Here is a 24991-nt window from a genome sequence, read left to right as displayed (position 1 = left end):
TTAATTTATGTGGACAACTTTGAAATAACACTTCATAAATATTAAGTAATAGTGTATTTTTTTATTTTGCTGCAACCAGTCCAGTGCTTTAAATCAGTGGTCCCCAACCCCCGGGCTGCAGCCCAGCGCCGGGTGGCAAAGGCCTTGGCGCCGGGCCGCAGCTCCCTCTTCCTGTCCCCCCCCCCGCAGCGAGAAGCTCGCCAGGCTGTGAGCAAATCAGCTGTTGAAGCGGCCATTTAGCTTGCAGCCCGGGAAGCTTCACGCTTCGGGTGGGGGGGAGAGAAGTTTGCCAGGCCGCAAGCTAATTGGCTGCTTCGGCAGCCAATTTGCTGGCCTGGAGGGAGTTGCGGCCGCCGGCATGCTGGCGGTGCAAACACGCATGCGTGGACTGCCGCACATGCGCATTTGTGTCCGGCGGGGGCGCAAACACTCGCACAGTTTTGCGCATGCGCAGCGCTGCAGCGCGTGTGTGTTTGCGCCCCCGCTGGTCACAAACGTGCACACGCGGCAAGTCCGCGCATGTGCGTTTGTGCTGGGGCTGCCGCGCATGCATGGGGCCCCGGGCCGCCCTCTCCCCTTACTCAGCAGCAGCGGTCCGTGGCAGCCGGAAAGGTTGCGGACTGCTGCTTTAAATTATATTGGGTTGGATCTAAAGTTTTAGTTCCATAAAAGTGAACCCTTCCTTCAGCATATTTCTTGTACCTTTGGAAAGTTTGGTGAATTGGACAAAGGCTCGACCATACAGTAGAACTGAAAGAACATTTTATTCTGGTTTCTGTGTGCAGATGCTGCTGCTAGTTTATGTCCTATTTACATTATTTCTATCTTCAGTATATATTCTAGAAACATTCAGAGTTTGCGGGAGGGGGATTCCTTCCTGCACTCCCACAGTTTTTTTCCCTTGGGAGAAAATTATTGTGAGAACAATTATCTATATTATCCAGAAGCGACGGCTAATTCCAGTGAAGATCAAAAAATATACAGAACAGAGCCATCCAGGGCTAGGATAAATGAAAATGCAAAAAATGTTAAAGAGGAATTATCCTCCTTCCCACAGTGTTTCTTTACAGCCAAGATCTTCTCAGAACACTTTGTGAGATGCTAGTTGCCAATTAGGGTGCTGAGGCAATCTGTCATAATAACCAGGCCTGTACCATTGGGAGGGGTTGCTTTACCAGAGTGTTGTGATGGCAATAGTGAAAAGGAAAAGTCAACAGTAGATGAGAAGGAAAGCAAGAAATGGAATATTGGGAGGGGGAACAAGGACAGAGCCATGGAGAAATGCGTCAGTGGGGAGGAAGCAGAGCAACCTCAGCGGCATGTCCACAGGTGCAAACATGGCACCTGCTTTGGTATTCCAGACCATGACGTTGGTTGCTATGGTAATGTTTAAACATCCCTTCAAAATAAGATACAGACACGCCACACCAATGAACATAAGGAACATTTTATTTTCATGGAAATTTTAATTCATGACAATGACAAATCAATGGGAACCCTGAGCTTGTTTCTCTGCAACGAGATAGTCCCATGTGCGCCTGCCGGATCGTGGATGAAGTAAAGGGCCGGGGAGGGGGGAGAGAAGGCGTCCTTTGCGGCCCACCTCCAGTTAGTTTGTGGACCACATGTGGTCCGCAGCCCGCAGGTTGGGGATCGCTACTTTAGGATGCTTTGGGCTGATCCTGCATTGAGCAGGGGGTTGGACTAGATGGCCTGTATGGCCCCTTCCAACTCTATGATTCTATGATTCTATCTTGCAGGCCCTGCAGAACTGATTTAAGTCCTGCAGGGCCCTGATCTCTCCTGTGAGTTCATTCCACCAGACTGGGGCCAAGGCCAAAAAGACCCTGGCCATGGTTGAGGCCAACTTCACTTCTTTCGGGCTGGGGCCCTTGAGTAGATGTTGTTGTCACAATCTCAGTACTCTTGGTGAAGTATAGTGGGAAAGACAGTCCTGTAGATATGCTGGTCCCAGACTGTTAAGAGCTTTAAAGGTTAAGACCAGCACCTTAAATCTGAATTGGCCACCAATCTGGAGCCAATGCAGCTGAGTGAGCACTGGTGTTAAATGTGCTCCATAATGGGTCCCTTTCAGGACTTGGGCAGCCGCATTTTGAATTAGTTGGAGTTTCCGCAGCATTCTCATAAAGCGAGTTGCAGAAGTCTAGTCTAGAGGTGACCATTGCATGGATCATACTGGCCAGGTCTGGTTGTGAGAAGTACAGTACCAGCTGCTTCACCTGGTACAGATGGAAAAAATGAGAGTCTTTGGGCTGTCTTTGTGACTCGGGCCTATCAGAACCCTGTAGATTCCGCCATTATTTAGGGATGTTTATATAGCTGAATATTTAGAGTGCTAGCATGTGGGGGTATTACTCGACCTGTCCAGTATACCATATGTTCTTTTTATTGCCCTTTATTGCCCTGATGCTCTTTCCAGCATTCTTCCCCTCCCTTTTCACTTCTGCCCTTTTTACTCCCCTCTGAAACACAGCCCTGGGACCCCTCTATCAGGTTGTTGAGACTATGTTCTCCCACTGTCTCTGGATCCCTGTGGGTGTGGGGGAGCAGGGTGGGAGATAAATGTGGTGACCCTTACTACTTGCCGCCAATGTCAATGAAGGGTGCAAAGTCATGGCCAGACCTTTGACTGGGGAAGGCACTGGCAAACCACCCCGTATTGAGTCTGCCATGAAAACCCTGGAGGGTGTCACCCCAAGGGTCAGACATGACTCAATGCTTGCACAGGGGATACCTTTACCTTTACCTTTACCTCCTCTGTAGCATCAGTGGGGGCTACTGCCTGCCCCACTGAGCTAGTTAATGCTGTTGGATTCCCTGCCGTCTCCCTCTTTGGGTAATGGCCCTTTGGACACTGGGCTATTCATGGCTTTTCAAGCAGGTGGGTGGCTGATGGGGATGGGAGCCAGCCCAAACAGGCTAATAATTTTTTATTGGTAATCATTTTTATCGGTAATTATTTATTTCTATTTTATATCTAGTATGTTGTATTGTCAGCAAGAGGGCATAGCTTGCCATCTTATGGGGCTAATGATTTTATAATTATGCCACGAGCTGGCTGGTACAGGAGCAGCGGCATACAAAAGCAATAGCTAGCTGAACTTTTCCTTGAAGCTAAAATGCCTAAACTGAGGCTGTCATACTTTGGTCACATTATGAGAAGACGAGTCACTGGAAAAGGCAGTAACTCTAGGCAACACTGAAGGCAGCAAGAAATAAGAAAGACATAACATAAGATGGATTCAAGTGGGTAGCCGTGTTGGTCTGAAGTAGCACAACAAAATTTGATTCCGATAGCACCTTTAAGACTTATATATGTACTCTTATGGTCCTTGTTCCATTTTGCCTGAGGAAGAGTGCATGCACGCGAAAACTCACCCTCTGGTGGTCTTAAAAATGCTATTGGTAACACAAGATGGATTGACTCAATCAAGGAAGCCACAAGACTTGAGCAAGGCTGGTAACATAGAATGGTTTGGATGTCATTAATTCATAGGGTCCTTTCAAGACAATTTGAAAGAATTTAACAGCCCCACACACTGGTAGTAAGTTTTCTGTGATGCATTAAATGTTTTGCATAACCAGCATATGTTGGCTAACTTATATATTGTTCCCATCTATATTTCAAAGAATTTTTGAAAATATGTAGTGAGTCTCTATGAAATAAAAACAATAAATGTTATTACAAGGTTGATTGAGGTCTTGCAAGTTTTTTTCCAGTTTATTGCAGTACAGAAATACAGATTAAAAAACTAAGTGGCAAAGAAACTGAGCAAAATAATCACGCCAGTGCCTAGTACTAAAAAATATGCATTTTTGTGTAACTTTCCTTTCTTCATTAGTCAGCTTGTATACTATTATTAGCAAGTCCTAATACACAATAATAAAGCACTTTGTTTATTTCTGAAGTGATAAATTCTATCCATATGGTGTCAAATACTAGTTACTTCCTTATAACAGTCCTGCTTCAGGTAGCTCTTGTTGGCTCCATGAATATAGAAGCATCTGTAGTAGTTAAAGAAATATCCATACAAGAGTTTTCCTCACACTCTCCTTGACCTATCTCTCCACCAAGTGATTGCATAGATATGTTTTAAATAAATAATTTATTTAAAGTTAGTAAATTGGCCCCCAGGGTTTCCTGCTGGAGCTGAGGGCCTAAAATGAATTTAGAGGACTCCTGAGCACATGTAAAATGCTTTTCCTTCTCTGTACCATAATTCTCTAACATCTAATACCTGTGAGCGAATAACAAAAACAGTTCACTTACAAGATGTGAAAAGAAAAAGAAAAACTGTGCCAGACTTGAGCAAGAGGGTTGTTTTGGTATCTCATCTGCATGTATTTCAGGGGCAAGAAAAGGAGGGGGGGGAGGAGATGAAGCTAAAGGAAACACGAACTTGTTCCAAATAGCAACGTGTGTCCTACTTTTGCAATTAGTCGGTCTTCAGGCAGGAAAGATTAAAAAGGAGTCCTCAGGTAAGAAATTACCTTGCAAGCTGATTCAGCCTTGTATAGATGCTTGTTTGTTTCTAAAGACTCACTTTGAGAATATTCTGAAAACCCAAGGCTCTGTGTGGGCAGGGGTGGTTTGTATTTCTGCTAGGTGAGAGGGATGGTAATTTATGTAATGGCTCCTGCACTGTACAGCCTTCTAGGTCTTAACTCTGAATATTACCTCAGATCATTAACAGTACTTCACAGAATGTTTTCCTTTCATTCCAGCCAAGCCTTTTACTTCTAAAGTGAAGCAGATGCGATTGCATAAAGAAGACTTTGAAATCTTGAAGGTGATTGGCCGAGGAGCCTTCGGGGAGGTAAGAGCTTCTTGGGTCTCAGTGTGCTAGGAGTATTCTCTAGTACCATGTTAGTCTACCTTGGAAACATAGTCTGTACAATGTAATCTTAGAGGACATTTGAGACATTTGGATATAGTAAACATTGAATGGAGCTTCTGGGCAGTAATTTGCCTTCAATTCATGCAGTTTTCTTTTAAATCTGTGTTTAGCATTCTTAATTGACAGAGACATTATCATGTGACATTTGCTAATAGCTTTTTGAGATTATTTTCCCCCCTTCATTTTAATGAGATAATGGACTGGAAATTATGTATCTAGAAAACTAGCATGCTTTAAAAAATCTGGGGGTGAGTTGTAGGGGGGCAGTGGGGGAAGAGTTCTGGGTAGAGATGGGTGGGTGGGTGTTTGGGGGGAGTGGCAGTGGAGTGTGGGGCAGAGAGAGAGACACACAGAAAGGAGAGAGAAAGCAAGGAAGGTAAGAATGCAAAAGGGAAGAGGAGGGGGCAGGGGGAAGGAGAGGGGGCGGGGAGGTGAAGCATCCGCTGGGTGGGTGAGGGGGGCAGTTGTGAGGGGGGCAGTGGGGGAAGAGTTTGGGTTAGAGATGGGTGGCTAGGTGGGTGCTTGGGGGGGGAAGTGGCGGCGGATTGTGGGGGTGGCGTGGGGCAGAGAGAGAGAGACAGAAGGGGGAGAGAGAGAGAAAGAAGGAAGGAAGGAAGGTAGGAAGCTGAAAGGGAAGAGGACGGGGTAATCAACCTGTGGTCCTCCAGATGTCCATGGACTACAATTCCCATGAGCCTCTGCCAGCAAACACTGGCAGGGGCTCATGGGAATTGTAGTCCATGGACATCTGGAGGACCACAGGTTGACTACCCCTGATCTAATCTGTACACCGCCCGTGGCGCCGCGGACGCCACGGACTAAATAAAAGGGTAAGGGGTTCTGGGGCGGGATGTGTCCGTGATGAGGAAGGGTCCGAATTGGACCCTTCCTCTGGACAGACAATCGGAGGGACCAATTGGCAGGCGCAAAGCGCCTGCCGATTGGTCCCTCTGATTCCCAGCCCCAGTAACTGCGAGCCGTGCACAGCGCGGCTCGCAGTTGCTCCCGGCCTGACACGGCGAGAGGCGCTTCGCGAAGCGCCTCTCGCCGTGTCAGGTCGCCGCCAACGAAAGAGCAGGACTCCAGCCGCTCGCCAGCGGCTCGCCGAAAGACAGGGAATCCAGCCGAAAGACAAGGACTCCAGCCGAAAGACCTGGACTCGCCAGCCGCTCGCCAGCCACAAAGGTAGTCCCCCCCCCCCCATACCCACTCTCACTCCTTGGGGCTGCTAGTGCCCATTGCATTTTTGCGTGCAATGGGCTTTTTGGCTAGTATATAATAATATGCCTGTAAGGGGCAGTCATAGACCTACAAGGAACAAGAAAATAGATATAGGAGCTGCTCAATATGAAAGTAAAAAATAGAGAATCCTGTTTGTGAGGGAAGGAAGGGGACAAGATCGAGATGACACATTACAAGGAAAATCCCAGGATGTACCACAAGGACCGATTATGCACGGGCCAGGAAAAGTGAGCCGGCATCTGCATGCCAGCAGGACAAGTCCCCACTTATGAATGTCACAGGCGCTGTCTAGGCCGCCTCCTGGCTGTGGCCCGAGTTAGGTCCTCTGATGCAGTGGTCCCCAACCTTTCTGAGGCTGGGGACCGGCAGGGCATCGGGCCGCGCCGGCGCGGACCGCGCCCGCGTGGACCACGCCCGCGCGGACCACGCCCGCTCATCAGGCCGCGCCCCGCGGCCCGCGCCCCTGCGGGCCACGCCCGCGCATTGGCCTGGGAAGCTTGCGGCCTGGGAAGTTTTTTACTGCGGGGGGGGCGGGGAGATGGAGCCGCGGCCCGGCACCATGGCCTTCGGGCCGCGGCCCGCAGGTTGGGGACCACTGCTCTGATGGACCGCAGTAAGGGAATACGGATTCTTCTGCCATCCCTATTTTGCATGGCAGCCATCAGAAGCCTGGCCAGGACAGTTCACCCCCCCCCCCCCCGCCACCTATGGTGTCCATGCAGGGACACAAAACATCCCATTCGGCTTCACAGTGCTGCAGAGCTGAACGAGGCATTTGTACACCCCCCACCATTGTGCAGTGGGAGCCCCAAGCCCCTGCCTTCCCTGCTGCTGCTTCCGTGAGCCATGGTGGACCCTTCCCTCCCTGGAGTTGTGCATGCACACACACAACTCCAGGGCAGACTATGTGCGCCAGGAGAATTTGTCACCTGTGGATGCATGTGAAGTGGCAGGGCATGCTGCCCCACTGCTAGGAATTGGCAGCAACTCGGCATACCCGGCTGCATGCATAATCAGTCACGGTGTGAGGATTGGCTGTTGCTGTTCCCTGGCTGTCACACTTTACTGGAAGACAAGGATTGTGTTGCCAGTTCTCAAGTGCATGTAAGAGCTTCCTTGGAAATCCACACAGAAACAAAGTAACCAATTCCTTCACATTTGTACCACCTTCAGTGTGTTTTCATTTAAACTTTTGTTCATCCAAGAAGTAGTAGGGATCTGTTAATAGATCCTACCCACCATAAATGCCATTTAAATGCTTGAAGAGGGAACGTGTTGAGGTACAAACACATGAGAGAACTGAATTTGTGAGAGGCAAAAATGGGTTGAGAGGAAGCCAAAAAGCATTACTATTTGTGGGAAATATGGAAAACAGTTAGAAGAAGGATTTTGGCTTCTCCCCCTCCTGCTTCAAACTTAAACCGAAATGTTTATACCAGCACATACCAAGCATTTTTAGCAAGCTGCTCACAGAGGAAAAATATACTTTTAAAAACATTAACTCATCAGTTTTAATAAATCACAAGGATTAGACTTTAGTATTTAAAAATTTAGTATTTAAAAACACTTGATGGTTCAGGAACTTTTAAAGCATATTTATGTGCTGGAGTAAAACTTAGGGGCACTGTGATAACACTATAACAAGGGAATGAGTAGATTCTCTGAATTCCCTCGTTTCTTTTCTTTTAAAATTCTCTAAGACTCTTCATTCCAAGGAGTGCCATCTTAACCATTGGCTCTTAAATAAAGTTGAAAGTGCCATCTGGGTGGTGCTATCCGGGTCTCCCCTCTGCTGTCCGGGTCTGTTCAGGCCTATCCGGGCCTAGGAATCCAGAGGCAGTGGGTCAATCTGGACTGCCTCCACAGCAGAAGGTTCCTCGCCACCAAGGACACCACTTGCCCACCTAGCGCCCTTCCCCATTCCTCTGCCATGACCCCAGCACCCAACAGCCCCGGCAGCTCCTGAGCTGCACCAGGGTGGGGGGAAACCTTTCCAACACCTTGGAGCCCCTGGCTGCCCAAGCACTGGCTTGCTCCCTCTCGACGCTCGCTCCTCTTCCTTGCGCCACCAACCTGATAAGCCCAGGCGGAGAAGACGCACGTGGAGGCCGCTGCGATTGCGCTCCTTGCCCCGCTGCCCCCGCCTTCCGCCACCAACTCTCGGCTCCTGCCACTGCTGCAGCCACAGCCTGCCTCAGGAGCCCAGCTGTTACAGCCGACCATGCCGCTGTCTGTCACCTGCCTGTCGTAGTGGGTACGGTACAGGCCAGCCAGCCACAACGCACATCGAGGCCACTGCGATTGCACTCCTCGCCTCACTGCCCCCCAAGCGCCTGCATCTTGGCCCACCGCAACACGACCTGCTTGATGCCAGCAGATGCAGGGAGGGCCTGCGCCTGCCCCCGCCCCTTCCTCACATGCCAACACAAGGAGCGGCCGCCACCTGCGGCCCTCCATGCCGCCACAAGAATACCCACTCAGGAGGGCTCCGTGACTCCTCCAATCTCCTCCCTCCGTCCGCTCCCTGCCCTACCTGCTTCCATTGCCACAACCTCGCCAAGGACACCACCAACTCCCAGGTAGGCCCCTGCCCCTGCGGCCCCACTATCTATGTCCCACTCCTCCAGCGGCCTGCCTCCTGCGCCCAATTACCCGGCCACTAGCGCCCACTGTATTTTTCCAACAGTGGCCCTTGAAAGTATTTATATAATTTATTTATAACATACCTTGGTAAGTCCAGCAAAAAATGAACTGGACAAATACATATACTTTTATATGAAAAAAATTGTTAAGTAGTGTCCTAATTAAACAAAGATTATCGTAGCCTCTTCCTAGTTTCCATAATGCACTGGTGGTTTCCTTCACTTTTACCATGCATTCCCACTGGGTGTATTTTTCTCTTCTTCATACCAGCTTACTTCCACTTCGCAGGTAAATCAGACTTTCTTTTTCCTTCTGCGTGGGTTTTTCTCCCTTCAGCATTCAGTTCATTTTCCATTTGCTGTTTCTCTTGGGTTTTTGAGAGTGTTGCTGCCGCGGTTTCCCCCCTTTCTTTGCTTCCAAGCTGAAGGTAATTCACAAGCATAGTGATTCCATCAAATTTCCTCCCCTACTACCTTTTCCCACTGCTGGAAGGTCATTCCTTCACAACCCAAATTGTGCAGCATGGTTGGTCTCTTCTTATTGGTCAGTTTCTGGCAGGGCATATTTTCAGAAATTGAAGGAAGAGATTATTCTATCCATAGTTACTGTCAGACAGCCATTTTAGCTACCTGGGGGAAGATGGGAAGACATCACCATGCATGTAATTGTTGCTCCAATAGGTGCTTTGCAAAGTAGGGCCTGCCACAGATGGATGGGAGAAGGTGAGCCAGGAAGGGAGCCACAGTACAACAGGGAAGGGAGCAGCAGCCCAGGGAACAGCTCAGCAGTGCAGTCTGACTGTAAGAACCATCTGAGCTGCTCCAGCTGGCAACAACTCTGTGTGTGTGAGAGAGAGAGAGAGAGAAAGAAAAGATAAAGCTCCTCTCTTCTGCAAGTCCTTTTTGCCAGCTGTCTCCCATTGTCCACAGAAAGCTACAGGAGGGGAGGGCACTCATATGGCAATTTCCTTACAGGCCTGATGTCCCGCTTTGGGGAGTTTGACCCAATACCTCAAAGAAATACTACCCCGCTTCCCAGGTTAAAACAAACATGTTCTGGAAGCATATTGGGCCTGGACTTGCTCTGGCCGCCCCTACCTCTTTCTGGCACAGAGATCTTTATTCAGGCTTAACACCAGCTAACTGCCCGCTTGTTCCAGATCGTACTTCAGCTGAGACTGTCAAGAATACTTCACCTTACTAGACTGCAAGTTTTCTCATTGCTATGCATAAAACATACTCCATTTCTGACCCTGGACTCTCCCGGGACCTCTCTGACCTCCTGGCTGCCTCCTAGGACAGGCCAGTGGCCTCCTGTTCTCGCCCTCAAACCCTGAAGACTCACCTAGCCCCCAGCCACTGACTTCTGTGGGTGATGTGCCTCGTAGCTGGCCTTGACCCTGGAGATGCCACAGCTCTGCAGCAGGGGTGGAGCAGGACTGACAGGTGGCTACAGCAGTGATCCTGGGCCTGAGCAAATGCATGGATTGTGCTGGATGCAATGGCTAGAGCAAGGAGATGCCGACTGCACTCTACTTGGGTGGAATACACTGAGAGCAAAGGTGGGAGAGCCTGCCCCCATTTAAGAGGTACCTCAGGGAGGGAGAGTGTGGAAAGTGGGGAAGGGCTGAGAGAAGAAGAAGAGTTGGTTCTTATATGCCACTTTTCTCTAGCCGAAAGAGTCTCAAAGCAATGGTGGAAAGGATATAGGCAATGGTGGAAAGGATTAACTTTTTTGCCTATATTTTGTTCTGGTAGAAAGCTGTTATTTAACCTCCAAAGAGTACTGACTGATCCACGGACCGGTACCGGTCTCCACACCGGGGGTTGGGGACAGCTGATTTAGATGATAGACAGAACGTGTGGTATACTGGTAAAAAGCGGTGGATTCTAATCAGGGGAACCGGGTTTGATTCCCCACTCCTCCGCATGTAGCCGGCTGGGTGAGCTTGGTCTAGTCACAATTCTCAGAGCTCTCTCAGCCTCACCTGCCTCACTGAGTCCATGTTGTGGGGAGAGGAAAATAATAATAATAATAATGATGATGATGATGATGATGATGATGATAGTTTGTTTCTTATATGCCATTTTTCTCTACCTGAAGGAGTCTCAAAGCAGCTTACATTCACCTTCCCTTTCCTCTCCCCACAACAGACACTTTGTGAGGTGGGTGAGGCTGAGGGAGCTCTGATATTACTGCTCCGTCAGAACAGCTTTATCAATGCTATGGTGAGGCCAAGGTCTCCCAGCTGTTTGCATGTGGGGGAGCACAGAATCAAACCTGGCTCACTAGCTTAGAAGTCCGCACTCCTAACCATACATAACATACTAGGCTGGCAGGCAGGCAGATGGACCAGCTGAGTGGGGAGGGAGGCAGTAGGGATGGAGGTGTGACACACAAGAGGGGGATAAAAGAAGACACTGGCAAAGGCCCGGGGTGGTAAGAACAGAGATTCGTTGGAGGGAGAGGAAAACAGCAGAGGAGAGCTTGGCAGCACCAGCAACATCCATGGAGTCCTCAGAGACAAATGACCTGGAGAAGGAGAACACTGACAAGGAAGTCCCCTCCCACCATAGGGATATGGTCAAGTGGGGGCTCTACCCCGACTCTAGGAGGGACAACCCAACCAGGGTCTAATACGGCAGTCTGTGGGTCATCACTCTCTGCAGTCCCAAAGAGAAAATCTAAGGGGTCGGGGAGATGTGTAGTGCACCCATAGGATTCAAAGTAAACTTTTACAGAATTGACTTCTCTGAAAATCAGAAGTAAATTGTGCATGCAGAAAGGGCCAGTGTTATGTTTGATGATCCCAGATTAGGTACTTGGCCTCTGTAAAGATTTTGTTCTGAGGGGCACCTATTTGTAAATTAGCTGTGCTTGAAGAAGGATTAACAAAACAGTCTTCGTGTTTCATGCAATGTGCTTCCTTTCAGTGTGATATGTGATGTAATAGGCAATGGTGGACTTTTTTGCCTATATTTTGTTCTGGTAGAAAGCTGTTATTTAACTTCCAAAGAGAAACAAAAGACAGATATAATATCTGTCTGTTTTTCCTTAGTGGATTTCTGATTTGTAAAAAAAAAAAAAAACGGGGCAGAAAGAAAAGGGTCAAAAATGCCAGAACATCAGACAGAGGAAACTGGCATCTGTTCTTTCAATCTTTAAGAAAAAAAACCATTGGAAGATCCAGTTGTGGAATTCCATGTTGTGTCTCATTTTACCATATTAATAGAATATACTATTATAGAAAGTATGAATTGCTGGCCTCAGCAATTCATAATCCACTCTTTCCTCCTTTTGATAGCTGCTAGTCAGTAATGCCTGTCCCACTCCTAGGCTTTGTTGTGGAAGAAAGCATGTGCCATTGAGTAAATATATTCTAAATTCATTGACAGCTAATGTCATGTTAGCTGTGACGTAACATATAAATTAATTTCTACAAAAGTGTAACATCTGCTTATTTGTCATGTGAAATATTAATTTCTTCATGGTTCAAACAATACGCAAGTAGTCTATTTTTACTTTAGCAGGGAGCTAATAAAGTGCTGTGTAACCTCTGGTGACTTTTAGTGAATGCTTTGGCTATTTGGGGTAAAAAATAGATTGTTGCCAGTGGTGAATTCCTTAAAAACACCAAGTTCTGGGAAATTTGTACCAGATGTAAATAGATGAGAAATGCATTAAGCATGACTGTTGCTGGTGAGAGACATAAAAATATTCAGAACAGCAATGAAACTAAACAGCTTTGTCTGCTGTCCCCTCACTCTAATATATTCCTGGATTCTATTTTATTTTTACAAGTGTAAGATTGTGAAAGAGGCCAGGCCTGATTATTATACCATTTCAATTCTGGGAACTAATAATTATTCCATCCAATTTTTGGTGTTGCAGTTCCTGCCTTTCACTTATATAAAGATAAATTCACTGTGGCTGAGTTGCTGGAGCTCATGAAGAGTCTTGTACAGTTATGCTTTATTCAAGCTGTAGTCTTCTGTAGTGTTGTCATTTCTTATTTGCAAAATTGGTTTGCAGCCAGACTGGAGGTTGGAGATGGCTGCAGAGAGTGCAAGGGTTAAAGTAGCCCACAGTATAAAGCAAATATCAGCTTCTGTGACAACATTGTGATGTGTAATGAAGGTGGAAGTTTGGTTATGAGAGAAGTGTTTTCCTTTGTATGCAAAGATAGTATGGAAAAAGTTATGTGCCTCTCAAAATGTATAGTTATTTACTATACTCTTACTGCATGTTTAGGATGTGGGATTCTCCTGCATGACTGGCTGCTGTAATGCAGTGGTCCCCGTAGATCAGTCAGTATTGGGCCGCAGCTCCTCCTCCTCCCTGGCTGCTGCCTTGGAGGCTGCCCTTCCACTCTGCCGCTGGCTCACCTTTGGTGCTCTCTAGTGGCCACCATGGCTGGGGCTCCCACTTGGCGTGGCACTGCACAACTGCTGCTGGCAGCACCCCCCAGCGGGCGGCGGGAAGTCAGGGGTGCCAGAGGGAAAGCAAGTGGAGCAGGGGCTCAGGCGGCGGTGACGTTCCTCATCAAAAGACTACCCCCCCCCCGAGCCTCAATAAAATTGTCAAGCATTGACCGGTCCCCAGTGATAAAAAGGTTGGGGACCACTGCTGTAATGCATCAGTTCTGATTTAACGTTTTTGTCTTATTTTGCAGAATCTAAAATTAGACATAATTGACAGTTTATAACATTTGGCTTTGTGTACATGGTAGATGTACTTCTACTACTTGTGTATGTGACAGGCCTTTCCTACCAACTGAGAGGACCCATGAATTATGATTTCAGGGAACTATGTTTGTTTTAAACCGAAACCTTCCCCTCAGTTGCCAGATATTCTTAGGGCAGTGTATAAGCTTTGGGTTTACAGCTGTGATGAGAAAATAGAATACAGAGATCACTGAGGCAGGAATTGTATATAAACAACACAGAAGATTTATTTATTTACAAGCTGGTTTCAAGGAAAATCAGCAGCCAAGGTCTCCACATGGTCAGAGGAGAAACCTGACTGAGGCACATAAATTTAAGTCAGCTATGGCTTGAGAGTGTGGTTTAAATTTTCTCCTGTACATAAGCAGGCTTTTACTGACTAGCCGCTAGATTGGATCTACCCATACCAGCCTGTCCTTTCCCACCAGTCAGGCTAAACAGTACAAGGTCTGCTCATTACCAGAGACAGGCCTATCAACTGAGTGCCCTTTTCTCTTGTCGGAAGTAGAGCTGTCCCACTGAGCCACACTACCCAGCAGAGCTACCCTTCCCTCTGCCTGCTCTTTCCCTGAGCTCTCATTGTGCTCCCCCCGAAGCAGAGCTGCCCTCCCTCTGCGCTCTCCCTGAGGCAGACCTGAGCTGAACTTCCCTCCTGCATTCTACCCCCCCCCCTTGAAAGGTGATCGGATGCTGGAGTTGTATTGCCATAGGCTCACCTGGGTGGCTAGTTCCCCCTTCAGGTTATGGTATGTGTCATAGTATTTCAGGTACACTAAACTGGAAAATGCATAGGGCAGTAGAAGAGGAAGATAAATATCCCTCCTACAGCCCTTGTTCATTTATAGAATGGGAGCTGCTGCTCCATGGAAGTAACATCAGAAGCATTGTTGGGTCAGTGCTAGAGTTCCTTCCCAGATCTTGTAGAAACTGGGGCAGTTCTGGTCAGGGATGAGTGAATCGTAGAATCATAGAATCATAGAGTTGGAAGGGGCCATACAGGCCATCTAGTCCAACCCCCTGCTCAATGCAGGATCAGCCCAAAGCATCCTAAAGCATCCAAGAAAAGTGTGTATCCAACCTTTGCTTGAAGACTGCCAGTGAGGGGGAGCCCACCACCTCCTTAGGCAGCCTATTCCACTGCTGAACTACTCTGACTGTGAAATTTTTTTTCCTGTTACCTAGCCTATGTCATTGTACTTGTAGTTTAAAGCCATTACTGTGTTACCTTTCCTCTGCACAGGGAATCCTCGCCTGTGGCCCAGGACTTGTGATACTGTCACAAGAAGGAGCTGGGCTTTACTCTTTTCCTTTCTTGTTAATCCTTGTGGTCTGTCTGCAAGTTATGCAGAAGGTCATGGTAAAGAGAGGTGATAAGATCCTGAAATGTATCAGAGCAAGAAAAGGAAGGTCATACTTTGAAATGTTTCCCATAGAAGAATTGATTTTTATACCTAACTTTTCACTACCCCAAGGTAGCAACTATTCAAAGTGGCTTACAGCTTGGTGTAGCGGTTAGGTGTTCAGTCTTGGTGATCTGGGTTTGATTCTGTGCTCCCCCACATGCAGCCAGCTGGGTGACTTTGGGCTTGCCACAGCACTGATAAAGCTGTTCTGACCGAGCAGTAATATCAGGGCTCTCTCAGCTCACCTACCTCACAGGGTGTCTGTTGTGGGGAGAGGAAAGGGAAGGTGAATGTAAGCTGCTTTGAGACTCCTTCAGGTAGAGAAAAACGGCATATAAGAAACAAACTATCGTCATCGTCATCATCCTCCTCCTCCTCCTCCTCCTCCTCCTCCTCCTCCTCCTCCTCCTCCTCCTCCTCCTCCTCCTCCTCCTCATCATCATCATTATTATTATTATTATTATTATTATTATTATTATTATTATTATTATTATTATTATTTTCCTCTCCCCACAACATAGACTCAGTGAGGCAGGTGAGGCTGAGAGAGCTCTGAGAATTGTGACTAGGCCAAGCTCACCTAGCCGGTCACTCAGCAAGCTACATGTGGAGGAGTGGGGAATCAAACCCGGTTCCCCTGATTAGAATCCATCGCTTTTTACCAGTATACCACACGTTCTGTCTATCATCTAAATCAGCTGTCCCTAACCCCCGGTCCGGGTACCGGTACCGGTCCGTGGATCAGTCAGTACTGGGCCACGGCTCCTCCTCGTCCTCCTCCCTGGCTGCTGCCTCAGGGGCTGCTCTGCCACCAGCTCACCTTTTGTGCTCTCTGGCAGCCGCCATGGCTGGGGCTCCTCATTGGCATGGCACTGCGCAGCTGCTGCTGGCAGCGCCCCGCAGTGGCGGCAGGAAGTCAGGGGCACCACCAAGAAAGCAATCGGAGCAGGGGCTCAGGCGGTGGCGATGTCCCTCGGCAAACAACTACCCCCCAGCCACAGTAGAATTGTCAAGCGTTGTCTGGTCCCCAGTTGGGGACCACTGATCTAAATGCTTAAAAATGCCCAGGCACATATAGATAGAAATGAACAATAAAGTAACATTCTGGCAGGCAGGCAAATATACAGATCATAGCTTGGCTAGTGAGAGAAAATTCACTTGCATCAGCTGCACTTTGCGGCATACTGTGTATGCTATTATTTTGAGTGTTCGATTAAACAAGGACATAGGACTGATTAGCTGTTTTACCAAAGAATTATCATATGGCATCATATGGCTTAATTTGGATATTATGACACAGTTTACGTATTTGCCTCAATTTCCGTTTGCCTTATATCTCCCCAGTTATGGTGGTTATTCATTTAGTCTGAGGAAGGTTCTTGCACTCAAAAGCTCACACCTTTAAAAAATCTTTGTTGGTCTTAAAATTGCTATTGGACTCTATTTTTGTTGTGCTACTTCAGACCAATACGGCTGCCCAATTAAATCGATTCTGTTCATCTAGTTAGTAATTTTCGCCATTGCAGCATATTCTCCTAATTTCTGAGTCCATGAATCCTCATCAAGTAATGCTCACTGCTTTCATCTTGAGGTCATTAGATGTCTGGCTGCCAGTGTCATTTCCATCTTGTCAGGATTCAGTTTGTTTGCTCATCTGTAACCATTTGACCACAGCAACAGGGTACTGTCTCAGGGTGGCAGCATCAAGTTGTCTAGGCAAAAAAAATACAGAGCTAGTTGTTATTGGAATATTGGTGATACTTAGTAAGGGGAATTTTCATAGTGTATTAACTCTAAGAGATGCTCCAGGGTCCACCAAGGCTTTCCCCCATTAGATCATTTGTCCTTCACTTATATCTTGCTACATGGAAAAGTGTAACAAATGTTTCAAAAGCTAGTCAGTGGCTCAAAGAACGATTTCCTGACACATCAGACAGCTTGAGAAATAAATGGCACAGTAGAATGATGCTTAAGTTACACAGGCAGAGAAGTATATTATTACTAGTAATATAACCCATTGTGGGAAAAATACAATGGGCTCTAGAAAAGTGTGTTGGGGGGGGGAGCAGGCCTTCTGGCTCACTCTCCCTGAGCAGCCTCCAACCTTTCCCTGTCCTGCCCCCTTGCATGCCTGTCCAAAAGGCCTCCAGCCTTTCCCCCGCACTCACCTGAGCAGCCTCAAGCATCTACCCGAGACCACCAAGCAGCTGATCCAGAGTGTCAACTGTTTGGTGGGATCTTTAAGTGCTTCCCTTGCATCCTCTTCTGAGGCTGTGGAGGACTTTCTCTGCAACCTCAGAGCGGTGTGCGGGGAAGAAAGAGCCCACTAAGCAGCTGATCTGGAGACTCAGCTGCTTGGTGGGGTATATAACTGCTTCCCCTGACTTGTTTCAACCGCCACTGCCCAAAGCAGTTGCCACTCCACCGGAGGAGCCTACAGGTGGGGGGAGCTGGTACAAGGCATGATGTCTTCCAATAAGCTGATATCAGAAAGAGCCATGTTTGCTCCCAGCAGGCACTGCTTTGTCAGTGTGTTGTCAGCAACATAGTAGAGAATAAGGATATTGTGGAAAGTGAGGTAAAGATACACTAACTAAAAATACATGTGCTTAAGTTAATGTACACATGTTAATATCCCAGATAATCAGATGAAAAATTAAACTAGCCTTATTCTAGGCAAATGTCACACTAGCACCCTAACTCTGAGTACAGTTCAAGCATCATCCACAGTGTTCATTTGTGTGCATTTGTGTGCATTTGTAGCCCATGTGCACTAGGCTAATTTTTTTAGATGGTCAAGAGAGAGAAAAATAAGCAGTTTCTTTATGAGAGTCCTCATTTGGTTTAGTACATTGGCATATAAATACTGATTGTGCCTAATGTAGATACTTTACTATAAGTTGTAACTTAAAGTCAAAGCATAATTACGTGAAAAAACCACTCACAAGTAAGCAAAAGTATTTTCAGTATGTACGCAATGAACAAATCTTGATTACTGTGCGTCTCGTGTTGCCTCTATAGTATCGAGACTCCTTATCAGGACAACTACTAGTTCCACTTTCCCTAGTGATACTCCATTACCTGTTTGCTGATTGCTTTAAGGAATAGGACATGAACTGGTCATGCAGTTGATTGTATCACTCAGCTGAGGTTCTATACTGAATCACTACAGCAAGTAACCTTTCACTCACTTCTGTAAGTGTTTGCATTACTCCATGAAAAGCATGGACATACAGCCAGTCACAAAGACTTAAATATAGCACTCATAACAACAGTGTGAGAATGTATGTGTTGTTCTAAATAGAAACATAGTATCTTAAGAAGCAGTCACATAATGCAAATGCATTGTGGTAAGTACACCATTTATTTCACTTAGTTTTAAAGAGTGAAAGAGCATTATTATATGCTGTAGACATTCTAAGGTAAATTTTAATATCTTTACCAAGACTGTGTCACTGGTACACCTTGGAGGGCTCATATCCAGCCTGTGCTGAGGCAGCTACATTAGTTGCCAATTGCTGCCCGGAAACTGCTTAGTTTTTTTTTCCCTCTTGATCATCTAAAAAAATTAGCCTAGTGCACATGGGCCACAAATGCATTGGACTGGAGGGAGGTCTGCCTATCACTATGTGTGATCACCCCCTGAGTGCCTCCTCCTCCTCCAGTCTTGCCTGTCTGTCCAGTGGCCAGATGTTTCATATTGTTTCATATGTCATAAACATTAATGCTTTCAACTGATGAAATGATAAAGCTATACAAAGGAAAGAGCAAGATACTTGGAGTCTGAGGGGAACCATTTGATACCTTTCATGGAGCGGGAGCTCTAAGGATAGCTGGTGAACCCCTTTATGTGACTGTAGCACCTGGAGTCTAGATTATGAGAGTGGTTCTTTGGGCTCCTGTTTGAAACTTGGAGACTAAAGATTACACTGTTGGTACAGTAGCCACAAATGGCATTTCTGAAATATTACGTTATCTAACTTACTCGTTTGTTTTTAGATATTTTAAATTAGGAATAATTATTTAGTGGTACATCTATTCTTCTGATCCCACAACAACAACAACAACAACAACAACAACAACAACAACTTTATTTACAGTCATTTAGACCAGAACAGCTTCTGGTCCCAATAGCAGTAGTACTCCCCAGCATGCTTCTTCTGTGTCTAAGTATGTATTTTGGTAGAAAACAACCAAAAATCTTTCTGAGGACAAAAATGAAGCAATCCTTTCCTTGATCACATATAAGTGTTAAAGCAAATCTGTAGAGATTACCCAGATGTGAAGAAGGCAACAGACAGATGTAGTAATGATAAAAGAATGAGAGGTTACAATTCATGTAGAATGTATTCCATGTGATTTGCCCTATAATAAATAAGGGATTTTAGTAAGCAATAACATTGCTTCATAAATAACCAGGTTGTGGAAGCCTTGGCAGTTATGGAAGTGTCTCTGGCCTTTTTGTGGTATGGTGATTAGAACCAGTAATAATACCAAATATGATATCAAATATACAGATTTATGAACTCTAATGAAATTCCAATATACCTTTAAAAACAATTCCATATGTGCTTGTGCCAAAAATATTTTGTGCTACAAATTTCATGAAATCTAAAATTCTGTTAATTTGTTTCCTCAGATGTAAAGTAAAATTTGAAGTCACCAAATCATCATTTGCATAAAGGTTTTGTGATAATGAACTGCGCTATAAATTTCTTGAACATCTGATTTTATGTTTTATAGGTTGCAGTGGTCAAGTTGAAAAATGCAGATAAGGTATTTGCCATGAAAATACTAAATAAATGGGAAATGCTGAAAAGGGCTGAGGTAAGACTTGGATCAAGAAATATATGCATATTCAAGATACTATTGTGATTTTTCATGTCAGATATAAACAACAGAATAAAAATAAGAAAAGATGGATGCCACATTCAATAAATATTTGAATATAATATCTAAGGCAGCATGGTGTGTTCACATTTTTATTTGAGAATGAGGAAGAAAGCCCATTGCAAGCAGGAATGAAATGGGCACTAGGACCCAGGGGACACCTGGAGGTGCAGATCTCTTTCTGTGCCCCTCTCTCTTCCTTTCCCTCTTGCTGTGTGTCTGGTGTGCCTCACAGCAGAAGGCATAGCAGGTAATTAAGGCTGGTTTGTAGGAGGGAAGTAGGGCTGGTGTGCAGTTTGGGGCAGCTCTCTCTGTCTGTCTCTCCTTCCCTCCATCACAGCAGGGGTGGCTCTCTCTGTCTCTCTGTCAGCAGCTTGGGGCAGCTCTCTCTGTGTCTCTCTCTGCCTCCCTCACAGCAGGAGCAATAGGAGGGAATGAGGGCTCATGTTCAGTCTGGCAGGGCTCTGTGTGTCTCTCTCTGTCTCTGGCGTGTCTGAGAGGAACGTGTCTAGCATTTGGGGAGGGAGGGCGGGAGCTATAGGGGCAGGGCCAATCAGGGTACAGGCAGTGTTGCTGGCTGCACCCTGATTAGCTTTATTCCAACTTGGACAGCCTGACACATTCCGCCCCCCAGGCTGTTTCACAAATATATAGAGGAACCAGGGATAAGGATTAGCCCTTGTAGCCCAGTGTGACAGACAGCACTTAGAAAATAAGGCTCTAAGTGCTGAATCACTGGCAACAGTCAGTGAGGTATTATTTATTTATTCATTCATTTATTCAGATTGTATACTGTCCGTCTACATGAACAGGCTCAAGATGGTTCACAATAGGATAAAACAATAAAACAATTAAAACAGCATAAAATTACTAAAATTAACAGTTAACTATGTGCAACTAACAAAACACTCCCTCCCCTGCCATCTTCCATTTGGTCTGCAGGGTTGGTAATATGTCCCAGCAGTGGAAGGAGAAGATGGAAACAGAGAGGAGAGGAGGGAGGCCCATATCGTTAAACCGCCTTGACCTTAACTATAGTATTGGCAGAAGAGTGCCATCATTCAGGCCCTGCAGAACTGATATAGTTAAAAATCCTCACTAGGCAACAGAATCAGGACAACAGGCTCTGAGCCCTGTGATTGGCCAGCCACAGCTGGATGTGGGATGGAGGGGTTCAGTTCAGTCTAATAAACTCCTCTGAGGATAAACTCTAGTGAGAGAGAGCAGAGTTTTGTATTGTCAGTTAATCCACACAGTGTCTGACCAAACTAGGGCAGTTATTTGACAGTGAGAATTTGGGTAGTCAGGTGTTTACTCTCAAATGGGCCAAAGTGGAAGGTAAATCCTTCTAAGGAAGAGGAGGACCACCGCCTGGTTTGTAAAGGGAAACCAGGTGTATTTCCAAATAAATGTATGTGTAAGGAGGTGCTTCAGTCACCTCAGAAAGTAGTAGGCAACTGGTTCATTTGGAAGAAAGTGATGGTACAAGCTAAGTATGCCTACTTCCTAGAAACTGGAATGTGTGCGTTCAGAAAAACTTCCAAATATAAAGATAAAATAAACATGTTTTGGTGTGAACACAGTAAGGAAACCACTCATATAATTATAGAGTTGGAAGGGGCCATACAGGCCATCTATTCCAACCCCCTGCTTAATACAGAGCCATCCTAAAGCATCCATGATAACTATCTGTCCAGTAGCTGCTTGAAGACTGCCGGAGAGGGGGAGCTCTCCAGTCTCCACCTCTTTAGGCAGCTGATTCCATTGCTGAACTACTCTGTGAATTCCCCCCCCCCCCCCGATATCTAGCCAGGACTGTTCGAAACCCATTTCTGCAGAACTTATCCTCTGCTGCCAGCAGAAACTGTTTCCTGCCCTCCTCCAAGTGGCAGCCTTTCAGATACTTAAAGAGAGCATTCATGTCTGTTGCCTGCTCTCAGCCCCCTCTTCTGTAGGCTGAATATTCCCAAGTCCCTCAGCCTTTCTTCATAGGGCTTGTTCCCTGGACCCCAGATCATCCTCGTTGCTCTCCTCTGCATCTTCTCAATTTTGTCCACATCCTTTTGAAGTGAGGCCTCCAGAACTGTGCACAGTGCTCCAGGTGCAGTCTGACCAATGTGGTATACAGTGGGACTATGACATTTTGCTATTTTGATGTGATGTCCTTTTTTGCCACCACATCACACTGTCTGCTCATATTTAACTTACAGTCCTTGAGTACCCCAAGATCACATACATTGCTGCTCAGACGTGTATCTCCCATCCAGTATGCATGCTTCTCATTTGTGTGACCCAGATGTAGAACTATGCACTTATCCCTAATGAATTGCATCTTGTTCTCATTTGTCCACTTTTCCAGCATGTTCAGATCTTGTTGAACTCTCTGTTGGTATGCCTCCCAATTTGATGTCATCTGCAAATTTAATGAGAAGTCCCTCCAGCCCCTTGTCCAAATCATTAATATGTTGAAAAATACCAGATCCAGTCCCCCAGGAGGTCCTAAAGATGATGGCCAAGGATTCTGCATGCTCTCCAGAAAGTTCTTTGAGCACTTTCAGGTGCATACCATTCAACACAGGGGATTTGAACTCATCCAGTGCAGCCAGGTGCCTCTTGACAACCTTTCTGTCCATGTCAACCTGCCACACAGACACTATACCTTGACTACTACCATTAATAACTCTATTATTCTATTATCTATTCTGACTGGAAGCAGTTGTCCATTGGCTTAAGCATGAGGCCTTTCCAAGCAATCCTAGTTGAGATCCTTTCCCTTGGGAAGTCAAGGAATGATCACCCAGAGGAGAGAAGAAGTATGGCTTTCAAATGCTAAGCAGGATTTGTTCCTCAAAGGGAGACTTCCAAGGAAGATTCTGCAGAGAAAGGCAATTGAAAACCATCTCTGCTTCTTGGCCTGAAAGCCCCTTTCTGGGGTCGCTGTAAGTCAGCTGCAACTGGATGGCACTTTGGCCCAGGGGCTAAATAGGAATGGAAAATTTAGATATCTTTGCCAGGACTGGTGGGAAAACTAGCTTAGCTTGCATGAAGAATAGTTCAGGAGCTATGAATAACTTCTGGTTATGGGGGAAAATTCAAACCAGTTCTGACAGAAGACATTTTAAAAACGTATTCTCTTCAGTTTTTCTTCTCTATATAAATCACGTTTGGTTTTACTTTAATAGAATAAAGTGCTCCAAGTTTTAATTATGACAATATAGTAATTCAAGAAGCATAGAAGAGCAACATAGAAATTTTAAAATAAATTAATTTCTGGATAACTGAAAAGTTTTGTTTACATGATTTTTTGTTGCTTTGTAATAAACTATGGTGACTAAATAGTTTCATGTAGAACATGTAGGTATGTGTATGCACTCTGTGTATTTATACACACACACACACACACGCACACATATACACAGAGCCAAAGCATAAAGGTAAAGGTAAAGGTATCCCCTGTGCAAGCACCGAGTCATGTCTGACCCTTGGGGTGACGCCCTCTAGCGTTTTCATGGCAGACTCAATACAGGGTGGTTTGTCAGTGCCTTCCCCAGTCATTACCGTTTACCCCCCACCTGTGTATAAAATTTTACTTGGTCTATGACAATTTTCTTTCAAAGCATGATGAATTCCATTCAGCTATAAATAGTAAGAAGCAAAAATCCAGTTGAATTTCGAGACATACCCTGTTGTACATCCCAGGACTCTGTATGGTTGTACAGTTTCACTTGTTCTCCTAGATAATTTCACTTGTGTTCTTACTTAAAAATAGAATCTTGAAACAAATCTGATCAGCTAGTTACTAAACTCATATGCTAGGATTCAAAGAAGTATTTAGGCTTGCAAAATTGATTTTTGGTAACACAATGGATTTAAATGAAAATACCTATCATTTGAACAGCTGACCTCATATAAAATGTTTTGAAACTGTGCTCAGTTTCAAAACAAGTTTACTACATGGAATGGCTGGCTTCTGTGTTTAAGAAACATAAGCCTAATGCCCCTTTAAGTTCATGGAATTATTTCTGTTCATGGAATTGTCTGTGTTCCTAGTTCCTTCTAAAGGGGAGTAAAACCTAACCAGTTAACATAGAGCAGCAGTTCTCAACTGCCGTAACATCGTGCTGAGTGTGCACAGGCACTCAACAATCTGGAGGCGGTGTGAGATGGCCAGTGCCATGGCTCCACCGCCATCTGCCGCCACCACTGGCTGCTGCCGCCACCAACCTGTCCTGGCAATCCCGTGGAAGGGGCCAGGCAACCCTACTTGGGGACGGGACCCCAAGGTTGAGAACCACTGACATACAGGGAAAAGCATTTGGCCATACAAATATGTCTGTAGAATTTGATAACAGAATATATTTTGCATCTTATCAAAGAGACAGGCAGCTATACAGACAGATGCAAACAAAGACTAGTTGATCCAAGAAGGTGAAGAAACAAAGAAAAGGACCGGCATGACAGCAGATCAATGAAAAATTCTTTTAACTATCAAATTCCTTATATAAATGTATCATAAAGTCAAAATGGGGTCCAGATTTACCTCCTGTTTTCAATGCATACATCGTTCATCAGTAGCTTGGCCCTTATAATGTCAACTGACTATAGGTCCATGTAGTTCTAATGGAGGATCCCACGTAACACAAGCTCTCAAGGAGGGACCCTTTATCACTCTAGTTGCAGGAAAGACCTGTTCCACAGTTTCCTTGTTTAAATAAATATATTTTGATAAAATTAAATTGTATCTAAAATATTATTTTTAACCCTTCAGACAGCTTGCTTTCGAGAAGAGAGGGATGTATTAGTGAATGGAGACAACCAGTGGATTACAACATTGCACTATGCCTTCCAGGATGAAAACTATTTAGTAAGTGTTCAATGATTCTTTTGAAGTCCATTCACTTCTTAACATGTAGCGTCAAATAGATATGTGTGCACTTACTTGGTTTGCTTGGTCCACCAAAATCCAAGTGCATCAAATACGGAATTGCAGTAGATTACGGATAATCAAACAAAATTTTTTGTTTACTCAAAATGTGATTAATTTGGGAAATTCAGTTCCTCAAGATGTAATGATGGCAGCCACTTACTTTGCTTATTTTAAATGAGAATGAGGCAAATAAAAATAAACAAATAAAATTATTAGAGGGTGTGTCCATTAGAACCTCTGAAT

At 45.5% G+C, this 24991-nt stretch overlaps 1 protein-coding gene across 11 annotated transcripts in view; it reads left to right on the top strand.

The window, feature by feature from the left end:
• The window catches only part of CDC42BPA (CDC42 binding protein kinase alpha), a 196078-nt gene that overhangs the window by 41998 nt on the left and 129089 nt on the right, over window positions 1-24991 (top strand). For all 11 annotated transcript variants that reach the window (XM_077340912.1, XM_077340904.1, XM_077340929.1 and 8 more), the window contains exons 2-4: window positions 4747-4838; window positions 19675-19758; window positions 24590-24685. In XM_077340912.1, the coding sequence (XP_077197027.1) occupies window positions 4747-4838; window positions 19675-19758; window positions 24590-24685 (272 nt within the window). The remainder of the gene's footprint in view (window positions 1-4746; window positions 4839-19674; window positions 19759-24589; window positions 24686-24991) is intronic.

This window comes from Paroedura picta, chromosome 1, assembly GCF_049243985.1.
Source record: "Paroedura picta isolate Pp20150507F chromosome 1, Ppicta_v3.0, whole genome shotgun sequence".
In the NCBI taxonomy this organism is placed as follows: domain Eukaryota; kingdom Metazoa; phylum Chordata; class Lepidosauria; order Squamata; family Gekkonidae; genus Paroedura; species Paroedura picta.
The sequence above is the reverse complement of the archived record's forward strand: the minus strand, read 5'-3'. Positions and strand labels throughout refer to the sequence as shown.